The 13471-nt window shown below is 35.8% G+C and overlaps 1 protein-coding gene across 1 annotated transcript in view; it reads left to right on the top strand.

Moving 5' to 3' along the window:
* The window catches only part of EXOC4 (exocyst complex component 4), a 909491-nt gene that overhangs the window by 765886 nt on the left and 130134 nt on the right, over positions 1-13471 (top strand). The window contains exon 13 of the mRNA XM_058297373.2: positions 868-1023. Coding sequence (XP_058153356.1) covers positions 868-1023 — 156 coding nt within the window. The remainder of the gene's footprint in view (positions 1-867; positions 1024-13471) is intronic.

Here is a 13471-nt window from a genome sequence, read left to right on the forward strand (position 1 = left end):
CCAAAATAAATTCCTGACTGATGGAAGGAGAATCTCTAGTATTCTTAGTCAACTTGAGAGAGGTAGCCAGCTAATTAGAACTTGCTTCTTAACTAAATGTTGCTGATGAGGACTTTTAGACCATTGAAATTAGTTATAGCAACAGAAATATTGAATAGAAAGACAAGATTTTTTTTTATTAAGTTGAAATTTAATGTTTAATGTACATTCTGGTAAGAGCAGTCATAATAGCTAACCCATGGGCCCTATCAAAGGACTTTGAAACCTGTCAACTTTAGGTCACTTGTCAAAGCCCTCTGGAGATGGCAGTAATCAGAGTTTTTTTCTGTCTGACATCTAGGGCCAAAGGTTTCTTTATCATGTTAGATTAGCTTTGAATAGAGGTGTCCATTGTTCACAAAATACCTGCACATAAAAGTAATTGGTAGTTTGAACCAACAAGTCAGGAAACAACCTTTTGTAGCATGCCTGTCACCTTTCAGGTACCATTTACGCTGTCATTTAGTAGCATTCTTGTATATAGTTACCCTGCTTTTTATTTATTCAACATCTTTCTTTAAAGATTCACCCCCAAAACTTCCATGCCTCCTTATTTATCCTAAGGATTAACTATGATAAAGGGTACTAATTAGTATTATCAGCTTTCACAATTACTCTACAATTAAGACACTAAGAACGAGATCTAGGAATTATATTTCCCAGCACTGTGACCTATATAATGGATGTCACTGATTCCAACCCAGATAATAATTTATGTTAATAAGAGAAATAAATGTGGTATATTTTTTCTGTAAAAAAAAGTTGAACAAAGCTAACTAATGAGCCTACACGTTGTGCTGATGTGTCTTTTTTCTGTTGACTGTTTAGGGGCATTGTCCAGTCAGAAGAAAAACTTGTCATCAGTGCATCTTGGGCAAAAGATGATGATATCAGCAGACTCTTGAAATCTCTACCAAATTGGATTAATATGGCTCAACCCAAACAGCTGAGGCCAAAGAGAGAAGAGGAAGAAGATTTCATAAGGTAAAAAGGACTATTTTCTAAATTGTTCTAAAGATAGGGAAGAAAAGCAAATGTTTAGCCAATTCTTTGTTATGGTACATTTTTACTATTTCTAAATATCAGCAGTTAACCGAATGAATATAGTAAAGTCTGTTTTCATTCTACCTTGCCTCATTTTCCATGTAAATATGCCTTGTACTGAAACTTTAGAATAGGGGTTCTTAACTATTTTTGTTCCACAGACCCCTGTGCCAGTCAGATGAAAACCAGGGATCCCTTACTAAGTCCACACTATAGTGTTTACTGTTTATTATTTAATAAATATATCATATCTGCACCAACACATCCCCACAAGATTAATGGCTTTTTGCATTTAAATTCAAGTTCCTTGACCCCTTGTTAAGAACCCCTGCTTTAGAAGGGATGAATGTGAATTAAATTTGAAGCATTGCTACATCAGGTTAAAATACCTTTCAATTTGACTTGCAGGTTATTTCCCCCTCTAAGGGGAAAAATCACTCATTCATTCATTCATTCATTCATTCATTCAGTAAAGCTGTATTGACCCAATTATGTGCCATACTCTGGAAGCGCTACTATTAACAAGATAAGGTTCCTGCCTTTACAGAGTATATTACAATTGCTTTTGGCATGTTTGCAGTTCAAAGAACTGTTAGTTGGATTTTCTGGAAATACAAATTAGCTTTCTATGTTTATCCATGTACATTGTCTTATTGCTCATTATTTTCTACTTGTTTTTACAAAGTTAGGATCTCTTGTTTAGTTTTATCACTCAACATTTTTTTTTGTTCAATTTAAATTATTTACTTACACATGAAAAGTGGCCTAATTTGATGATGGTAACTGATTTCCACATGGCTGTCATGCCACACTGAAGCATTCCTACTTCTCTCATTTAGAGCAGTGTAAAGTAAGGAAAAAATGGAGGTAACATATTGCCATGTTAAAATTAGGTTTATTTTTACTTGTCTTTTGTCTATCCAAGTGGATGTATAAATAGTAAAACTAAAAACAAAGTTTATGAAAGCACTTTAAAGAAACTACAGGCACAGAGATGTTTTCCTCTAAAACCTTTATTGTGCTGAATATATCTTTCCCCAGCATCTGAAATAAATTACGAGCTCTTAAATTTTTATTTCCTATCCCTGTTCTCTACACTTCCCCTTAATTTAGATCACTTTGTCATGGCTATAGCAGTGGAGAGTAATGATTTTTTCTTTAAAGAGAGGTAAACAATGATTGAGAGATTGAAGGGAGCGCCAATTAAAAATAATCAAATTGACTTTAGGATAGAGTTCAGGCCACAAAGCTCTACTCTTTCAAAGTACTGCCATATTTTTGTAAGGTCTGGGTAAGCGTATCCCCTCTCTTCTCTTCTGCTGTACTCATTTAACCATATTTATAATAGTTATGTTAGAAGCAATTTTTGGAGGATAAACCTTTTTTTTTCTCTTCAGTTTTAATGAACACATCTTCCTGTTGTTCCTCAGGTTATTATTATTTAACTCTTTAACTGCATTTTGTGCTTTCAAAGAAATTCGATCAGTTTTTTCAGTTGTCTCTCAATAGCTTAGAGTCAAAGCAAAAGATTTCCAGCCAATTCCAGAAAAAAGACTGCTGAGCCAAAGAACCTCAGTATTCCATCTCACACTTCTGGTTTGGAAGAGCTAGAATTGAGCTCTTAGCTTTCTTGACTCTTGTTTTGCTCACTAAATTGTGTCACCTTCCATCTTAAATTTGAAGGCAAAACAAGTCATACAATATCTTTTAAATTTTGGGTTCATTATATAATATTCCTGAAATATAATCTTAGGTGTACAACTCAGTGAATTGTTAGGCATGATTATACACATGTAACCACTTTCCAGGTCAAAATATAGAATTTTTCTAGTACCCCAAAAGGCCTTCCCCAATGTAACAATTCTAACTTTTATCACTATAGTTTAGTTCCTGCTTTCTTTGAATTTCATATAAATTGAATCATAGAATCTAATATCTCTTGCTGAACACTACATTTGAGAGATTTATTCTTTTTTTTTTTTTGCATGTAGAAAGTATGGAGAACAGATTATATTTGTTCTAACAGAAGAAAAATATTTAGGTCTGTTTTGTTTTGTATTTGATTGATTCTGTCTTTTTAACCTGTCATTCTCTCTCCTGGTTAGAATTACAAGCAGAAGCAAGTAGCAGAGCGTACCCTTCATTGATATCCCAATGTGTGAGGGTTGACAGAAAGCCCTGATTTAGCACATTAAAGTGCCATACAACATGCATGCACCAAAAAGATTGAAAAGTTGGACTCTCCTCCTATAATTAGTTTTCAAAGCTCAGCGTGCTATTTGGCACACAGATGACTATAGAATCCAGTGCCCTTTACATTGAATAAAGGTTATGCTCCCTTATTACCTTTTGCTGTTCTTATTTTTTTAACTAAAAAATAAAATGTGTTATTTCCAGGCCTAACTTTGAATAGTGAATAAAATTAGGTCAAGCCAGGGCTTTAATAGAAAAAAGAAAAATAGCAAATATCCTTTTGTTCCCAAAGAGGCTGAAAGCAGGCTTTCTAGCTATTGTCTTTGCACCTGTCATTTATATGTATATATTTATCCTTTTGAGATCAATGAGCATCCACTGATAAAAGATAGTGCTGCTTTCTGGAGATGTTATTCACAGAAAGGGTAAGGCACAGGGTGAAGTAATGGGGGTGGTAGTTTAGTTTCCTAGGCTGCTTAAGCAAATACCATGCAGTGTGTTGGTTTAAACAACAGGGATTCATTAGCTCACAGTTTTGCGGTTTCGGGGCATCATCAAGGCAATGCATTCTTCCTGGAGACAGGTGTTCTGGGGCTGCTGCTGATTATCCTTGGTCCTTAGCTTTTCTGTTACATAGCAATGCACATGGTGGCCCCTCCTGGCCTCTTTTGGCCTCTCCCTTCTCTTCCAGGTTCCATTGATTTCAGCTTCCTGCTGCTCCTTCTGGCTTTTTCTGTATCTGTTTGGGTTTCTTTCTGCTTATAAAGAACCCCAGTAAAATTCATCCTGATTGAAGTGAGTCACACCTTAACTGAAGGTCCTACTTACAATGGGTTCACATGCATTACATTTAAGAAATGGATTACATTTAAGAAGCTGTTTTTCTGGGGTACATACAGCACCAAACCACTATAGGTGGGGGACAAAGTTGTCTAGAAGCTGCAAGGCCATGTGTGTTAGAAAAACTGTATAAAGAAAATCAGCTATGCCATTTCACTTAGGGCTCCTGAATTTTAAAGAATGAGTCAATTCTTTAGAGCCAGTTTTGAAAACCTTTAACTAGATTGATGTGATTAGCAGGACCAAGGCTTGAGTTTTGAGGGGATAAAGGTCAAAGAATACATAAAACCTACAAATTAGTCATGACCTCTAGCAAGCAGAAAGATAAATGATAAAGAATTAAGTCTCTTGAAGGACTGTGCAATCACAACAGTGATAGCTGACAATGCCAGACACTGTACAGCAACATCATCAGTTTCAGGTACTATTAGTATTCCATTCAACAGCTGAGGAAACTGAGGTGCAGAGAAAATGAGTTACTTCCCCAGCCTCACAGAGTCAGTAAGTACAGAGGTGGAATTTGGACCCAGGCAGTCTGGCTTTCAGGGCCATCATATTGTGATCAATCAGCCTAAGAATGGATCACAAATAGGTATTTAGTTGAGTTATTCCTTCATTTTCCTTGATTATGATGCTCTTGACTGATAGTCTAATTTTTTTTTTTACTTTAACAGACATTTAACTTTTAGATACTTTTACTCTACATTTTGTATTCTATTATTGGTATTTTGATTAAAATATGCATTTTATTGTTGTGAGTTCTCTGTCTTCCAATACAGGTTGTTAAAAACAATATCCAGCTACATTTCTAGGGGAAATAATGTATTGAAACAAATAGTGTAGATGCTTTAAAAATGATTGTCTTATCTTTCTTCTGAGTTATATGTTTGCCCAAGGAAAAGAAAAAGTAAATTAATCCTTGTTGAAAAGTGAAAGAAGACAACACAAAGAGGATTAAAATATATAAATGATACACAACAAATTATGTAGGGTTCAGCTAGATGGTGATGTAGTGCTGAACAAGGGAGACTAAAGGATATTTTTAGTTATTTTTAGCTATTGAGTTATTTAAGAAGATACCTTTTTTGGTCTAGATAACCCAATTAGTGATATGTTTATTGAAACATATTTTTATTGTTTTATAAAAGTATGAGGTCAGCATGGTTAAATAACAACAAGCTATTATTTTCAAAGTGCAAGAGGGTTTTTCATGATGTTTTCTAAGTTCTTCTTTGGCATATATACAATATTTAATGAAAGGAGAGTTGTAGACAAAGCAGAAATCAGGGTTTAACTTTCCCCTTAAACTCTTATAGCATATCACATCTTCTTAATGAATATGTGTTGAATGAATGAAACCATTTTAAAATGGGAAGGATCCTGCACTTTTTAAATGAAAATAATAATCATTAAAAGTAAAGTTCCAATACATGAAATTGGAAGCAGGTGCCTTCAGTGGCCTCTAAAAATTTCAGAAAATGTTAGTATCATGTCCCTTTGGAAGCCCAGAATGCCTGAGATCTAGTCCTCAGCTCTGCCATTAACTTGTCTGTTTCGCTTTTGCCTTTGGTATTTATACCTCCTCAACTTTGTCATTTTGTTCAGATTAGAAAATTCCAAGAGAAGCAGAAATCTAGTAGGGCTACACATGCATTTAGATATAGATATAGTATGAATGAAATAGAACATAAGTGATTTTCAATAAAGTTCTACTTTGAAATTTAAAAGTGTTCCAAAATAATACAAAAAGTAGCTGTAAAAAGGATGCAAACACATGATGTGGACCATTGTCTATGAGGTGCAGAGGTGCCCAAAGATGTACTTACCAAATCCGATGGATGTGTCATGATGATGGGAACGAGTGTTGTTGGGGGGGAAGAGGGGGGGTGGGGGGGTGGGGTTGAATGGGACCTCACATATATATTTTTAATGTAATATTATTACAAAGTCAATTAAAAAAAAAAAGAAAAAAAAAAAGGATGCAAACAAATACAGCTATTGAAGAATCTTTAGATGAAGTTGAAGGAGCAAGTAACAGACCTGATGTAGGAAAAACTAAGCCCTTACCTATCTTGAGCAAAATGTTCATTAGAACGATAACATTTATTTCACTATCTCTGGCTGTTTAATATGATTTTTATAATGTAATTTGAAAAGAAAGATGAATCAGAAAACATGAATATATTAAGCAAGTAGAAAATACTTTACTAAAATGTGTTTTTTTCCCCTTGATTAAATGAGATGAAGGTCATTGACAGATGTAGGATACTGCCAGGCAAGACTGGATGAGAAGGAGGCTTAAATCTCAAAATTAAACAAAAAAGACAGGTAATTAACTGGAGATATAGCTACAAACATATCCATTAATGTTCAAGACAATTGAATTAGATACTTTGCTATTATTTCAAAATGATATGACTCCTGTTTATAGAAGATTGGCAGTAAATGAAAAAATAAAATAAAAAGAAATTTAAAATCTCCCCTATACATTGATTGCATAAATGCTAGTCTAGTTAGACAATTATTTGAGAATTAGAATTATCTGTTAGTATAATTAGAAGTCACTAATGCAGTGTTTTCTACATTTCATTTTTTGTTTAATTTCAGGTCATGTGATTATTTTTTTCATGAGGTGTACATTTAATACATTAAATCCTCTTTCACTTAGATTCTTATTAAAGGGAAAAATTATAATTCCCCCTAATTCAGTCCCACCAAGCCCTTCAGAAAGTAGGGCTGGTAGCAGTTATCTGTGCCATTATGTTGGTGGGGAAGATACCTGTTACCTAGCCTGGGTGATAGGACAGTCCTAAGACAAGGCAAGAAATGAGAAAGTACAACACCCCTGCCAGTAAGGCCACTGCTGCTGTAGACTTTCCCAGTTCTGTCTCTCCTGGCTCCTCTCTGCTGTAGATGATGAAGGACCCTGCCAGGTGATGAGAGAACATTCACTTCCTCACATCTGTCTTTCTCTCCCTATGGAACTTGTGTACTTTCCCAATCCACCCAAATCTTTCATAGCTCTTTTTCTTCCTTCACTATGCCTTTCTCCTCTTCCTGAAATGCCTTCTGTTCACCCCACCTCCTCTTCCTTTACCTGCACAGTTCAAGTCTAAGATTCAGTTCAGATGTCAACTCCTCCAGTATCTTCTCCCCAAAGCTATCTCCCCTCATACTGCACCCTGCTTCTCAGCTGAGTTAGGAGCTCACCTAAGGTCAAGTAGGAGTCAGACAAATAAGCAGATCATTTATAATGTAGTGAGTGGTATTGCTAAAGGTAAAATATGTGCAAAAAAACAATAGAGACCAATAGAAAAACTGAAAAAACTGACATGACTGCACTGGGACTGGGAAGGGGATATATTAGGAGTGGGAGCATAAGAAAGCTAAATCCTCACCCATCAAGCAGGAGGTAGTAGAAAATGTCTAAAATTAATACATCAACAAATAGGCATTTCCATAGATATTTAGAGATGTGGATATAACCACTAGAAGAATTAGAAAAAGAAATGGTGTGCACTATTGCAGGTGGTTCTTTCTGGTGCACAAGACTGAGCATGGGGGAGGCCTGTTAGTGTCACTGGATAATTATTGTGTTGATTTAAAATTTTTATTTATTTTTTTTAAATCTCCAGATACCCTGTTACTGTTCACTGCCATTTTGCTAATTTTTCACAAATATGCTGTCATCTAATATTTCTATCCCTGAAAAAGTCTTAATCTTACTACTGGAGTGTCCTTACCTCTATGCCCTTTTAGTAGACAGAGGCAGAATATATACATACACACATAATACATATATTACACATATATGTATATTACGTGTATATGTACATAAGTATAGATATGTCTATATCTACTTATCTATATCTATGGATTTCTAACTCAAATCCAACACAGCAGAGTTCTTTCTTACCTTCCTATTTTCCATATTTGTATCTCTTCTGCCCTACAGCGATGTTCCCTTTAATATCACCATATTTACTCATTTGTTCTATCCTACAGCATACACAAAATTATTTCAAAATCACACCTTCAATACCACTACCAATAACAAACCTACTAAGTAAAGCTCAAGGTTTCTTTGTAGTCCTTTTTATCTATAGATTATATCCAACTGAGGATGTACAGTCAGTTTTATATTTAAAGGAATTTGAATTAATTATTTTCCATATGTGGTTATAGTATCAATTTTCTATATATAGCTAGGTTTGTTAATTACTGTGTATATTTAACTCTGGGATTTTTTCATCAAATTTTATTTTATTTTTTGGTTATGAGAAACATTTACACAATTCAAAGTAAAAATGTATATGCGGCAGAATCTTGCTCCTATCCTATTCCCTCCACTTTGTTCCCACCCAGCCTCTTTGAGTGACAATGTTTATTAATTTCTTGGTTATCCTTCTTGTGTTATTTTTTCATACATACTTAAAAATGTGTGCATATGCACATACACACATGTATATTCTTATTTCCCTTCATTTTACTTCCTCTTCTTATTGATGGCTTTTGATTCATCATTGCATTAAGCAAAATTGAAGAGGAAGATTTTTGGTAGAAGGAAGAATGTATGGCAAATGAATTTAAAGGTTTTTCCAAATATTTGTGTTGGAGACTTTATTCCTTTGCTATCTAATATAATTGTGGACAGTAGTGGTAGGCTGTCCTTGAGGGGGCACACTGACATGATCTGAATGTTTGAAGATGATCATGATTGATTTCAAATACATTTATTAGCCTATCTACCTGCTTTCCTTTCTGTTACATGTTCAGATTAAGGGCCAGGTTGAGAGAGTTGGTGGACAGGTAGCTACTGTCATTTTCCAAGACGTCTCAGAAACAGCAAGGGATTCCAACATTTGTAAGATGTGATTGCTTTAAACGCATTTGGTTTTCTCTGTATTGTGTGTTAAACAATTTGTTGTTGACATTACTAACATTTCAGCTTCTATGCAAAAACTTTGGCTCATGATTTTTAAAAATGGAATAACTAGAAGAGATGGATATTATGATTTTTGTTTCCTTTTAGTTAGGGGGCTCTCACACCTCATGTGTCCCCTTTCTTTTAGTTATAGCTCTCTCAGCATGTTTTTCTGAGCCAAGCATATGTGACACATTCTGTTACTCCAAAAAAGAACAGACTTCAAGTCAAACTATCCGCATTGTCCCTCCACTTAAAAAATTAATTTAAAAGTAAGACTGGGCAAGTAGGTAACTACGTGGTCAGAGGATCAGGCCACTTGTGGAAAGGCTCCTCATCAGTGTTATAACCAAACCCACGAACACTGAGCCCAGAGATGACTTGTGACCCAACTGAAGCTACATGCCGATCCTTTGTGAAGATTAGGTTCATTTACCATTTCTCACCAGCCACTTCTTGTGTCTACTCCTTTACTTGTCTTTCTCTTCCTCTTTCAGAGGCTACCCATGTTGGAATTTAAGAGTTTTGTGTTTTTCTTCCCTCGGCTCTCACATAAACCCTTGGGTCGTTTGTAGACTATAAACATTTCAAGGAGCCAGAACAAATATTCTTTTCTATAGGAAGCTTTTGATTTACTTTATTTCTGGGCAATTGCCCATCAATCAAGGAGGCTAGTATTAAAAAGTGGGAGGGTGCCTGTTATTATGAAGGGGCCCTACTCTGAGATTTGACAGATCACTGAATTATGTGCCCTCCTTTAGCACTCCTTGAGAATTGATTGTTCAAGAAAGTCCAATTCCATGATACGTGATTTTTATATGTATTGGGGAGGGCCTATTTGAATCCCTGGACAAAGGGGAACACCAAAGCTCATGAGAGGCAGTGTGACTTATGGCCCTGTTTAGTAAACTAAGAACAGAAATCAGCTCTGTTTCTTCCAGTGCTACAGTGAGCAAAATAACACATCATCTCTCTCTCTGCTCCAGTTTCTATCTGTAAATGCTTGATAAATATTTTCCATCTTTGGTTGATTCAGTCAAGGAACATATTCACAGAGCCAGGCAGATTTTCACACGGTATTGTTCAAACTATGGGCTATGGCATATTAATAGATTATGAAATCAATCTAGTGGGCTTTGAACCCTCCACAGGATCTAGGACAGGGTTTGGTAATAGAGGATTCTTAGTAAGTATCTGTTAAAGAATGGATGACTCAATAATAAAAAGACAATAACCCAATTTAAAAACAGGCAAAAGGACTGAATAGACACTTCTCCAAAGAAGATATAAGCACATGGCAAGATGCTTAGCATCATTAGTCAGCAGGAAAATGCAAATCAAAACCACAATGTCATGTCACTTCATAACCACTAATATAGCTATAATCATAAAAACAGGTAACAGTGTTGGTGAGAATGTGGAGAAATCAGAACCCTCATACTCTACTAGTGGAGTAGAAAATGGTGCAGCCATTTCACCATATGACCCAGCAGTTCCACTCCCAAGCATAGATGCCCCAAAGAAATGAAAACATATATACACACAAAAACCTGCACACAAATGTTCATAGCAGCTTTGTTCATAGTAGCCAAGAAGTGGAAACAACCTAGATGTCCATCAACTGATGGAGTGAATAAATAAAATGTGGTATATCATACAAAGGAATATTATTTGTCAGTAAAAGAAATGAAGTGCTGATATATGCTACAGTATCAGTGAACCTTGTAAACATTGTTCTCAGTGAAAGAAGCCAATTACTAAAGATCACATATTGTACCATTCCATTTATATGAATAGGAATACCATGTGAATTCCAGAATAGGCAAATCTATAGAGACAGAGAGTAAATTAGTGGTTACCTAGGGCTGCTGGGGATGGGAGAAATGAAAAGTCTAATGGGTTTCTTTTTGGTGAAAGAAAATGTTCTAAAATTAATTGTGATTATTGCACAACTCTGTGAATATAATAAAAACCTTTTAATTGTATACTTTAAATGGGTAAAATTTAAAGTATATGAATTATATCTCAATAAGCTGCTTTAAAAAAAAAATACCCATATCTGAACCTCGTCTGTGACCAATTAATTTGTAATTTCTACATGAAAAATTAAATGAGAATTTCTACAGATGGAGTTTAGCATTGGCTTTTTGTTTAAATTTCATTGATTAAGCTTTTAATGAATGTATAGCAAGAGCAAGAACCACTACTTTAAACTAATTGCCAAGGTCCCTCCCAATGCCATAACACCATGAATTCATGAATCTAGTGTCTCAGTGAACAGGCTGATTTAAAGCCTTGAATAGAAGAGCCAGTGGCCACCACCACCCCTATCCCTCTATGACAGTCACTGTTCATGTCTTTGTCATCTCTGAGTAGACACCCAGAAATCTCAATTATCCTGTAACCAGAAAAAAAAAAAAAAAGTGAATAAATGAATATTGTTGTAAGTCCTAGCCAGAACCCAGGAGAGAGTGTGCTAATATTTTCACATAACCACCTTGATTGTAAAGAACACACTGAGGACCCTTCCCACTGCTTCCCAATTCTGCCTACACACATTGTGGAGCTGCTCAACCCCATCAAGTTCGTCACAGCACTGCACGTATCTCAATGGTGGAAAAAGAGTAGGCAAAAAAAAGGAAATGAAAAATCCTTGATTGTGATTATTGAGGAGACAAATTTCTAGAAAGGAGCAATTATTAAATATGAAAAAATAGCTATTCACTGATAGTATGTAATGAATGCACATGCATGAAAACCATTGAAGGATAGACTTAGTGATGAGTTTTGGCAGTTTCTAAGAGGAAAAAATAATATCATAATCAAGATAGCTGGACTATTTTTATTACTTCCTATGTATGAGGGTTCAGCTGAGATCATTTTAGAAAAACAATTTTTGAAAACTTGATTAAAGAACCCACCAGAATGGTACTACGCCCATTATTTTTGACATGGAAAAATTAGATAGCTTTTGAAGATTGAGCAATTGTAAAAAGCTGACGTGATAAATGAATGTTTCATTGCCACATCTTCTAAGAATCAGTCACTATTATTAGGAATCCAGTTAAGTGACCTAATTTTTTTATGACCTTCATTAGTTTGAGCTCTGCCAGATAACAGCTAAGGATTCTTTAACAGGTCACTTTAGCATGTCTCAGTTTCTCTATCTACACAACAGAACTAATTAATCCCCATGTCAAAGAATTCAATCAATTCCTAGTAGCATTGAATATAGCCAAGCATCATCATTACATCTTGTATCAGTCAAGGTCTAACAGAAACCACTTCACATGTTTACCTCAGAAACCACTTCACATGTTTGCCTCAGAGGGAACTTAATGCAGAGAATTCATCACATAGGTTAATGAGGCTCTAAGAGTAAAACATTAAAATAGCCCATAGATTAGCAACAGCAGGAAGCAACTATTTCCCCTTAGCTACAGGACCAAAGAATGGAGATAGTGTTATTGGAGCACAAATCATCCAAAAGAAGTTTGTGCCATGATAGGAGCTAGAACCATGGAAAAGAGGCAGCTAATGCTGGAGACACCAACCAAGGCAGAGGGGGAGAGGAATAAATACCCCAGCTACTCTTCCCTTCCCCCTTCACTTTCCCACCAGGGTCTCTAATGTCAGTACCCAGCTGGGAGCCTGGAAAACAGGGCCTGTTGGGGACACCTGCTCTCCCATACATATCAGAGTAGGGAGAAGGAGGGGAGTGGATCTTGAGCAAATAGGCCCAGGACATTTACATTCCAAACCTGTTGTTTCTCTACATCCATTCTCAGCCTTGTACTCACATTTTAAAAATTCATGCTTCTCCTTAATTCAAGTCAACTATCCATCATATAAAGGCATTTCTTACCTTTCCCCCAAAATATGAGATTCAGAGTCTCACCATTGTATTTATCTCAAGTCTGGGATCTCCACAGTCCACCATTTCAGGTTCAGTTGTGAGTCCTCATTCCTTGTGACCTTTATTAATTAATTAAGCACTACCAAAGATCATCATATAAAATGGTATGGGACGTGAAAAACAGAAAGAACCCATTAATTAATACATGAATAAAATCACAAGGCTGCAGCAGCCCTCATTTCTACAACTGGTGACAAGGCAGTAGGTGATAATCTATCACCTCCTTCTTCCACCACCCAGCTCATGTTGCCATTGCTTGTTCTCTGCCAGCACTTCACTCATCAGGGTTCTTTACGTGTTTATGGAGTACTAGGCCTTTGTTTTTTCGTGTGTGTGTGTCTTTTTTGTTTTTGTTTTTTGTTGTTTTTTGAGGTACTAGTGCCAGGTATTGAACCCAGGACCTCATGTGGAAGCCAGCGTTCGACCACTGAAGCACATTGGCTTCCCTAAGTTGGTCTCTTCTTTTGTTTGCTTGTTTGATTTTTGTTTTTCTGAGGAGGCACCAGGAACCAAAC

The sequence above is a fragment of the Dasypus novemcinctus genome, chromosome 5 (assembly GCF_030445035.2).
Source record: "Dasypus novemcinctus isolate mDasNov1 chromosome 5, mDasNov1.1.hap2, whole genome shotgun sequence".
In the NCBI taxonomy this organism is placed as follows: Eukaryota; Metazoa; Chordata; class Mammalia; order Cingulata; family Dasypodidae; genus Dasypus; species Dasypus novemcinctus.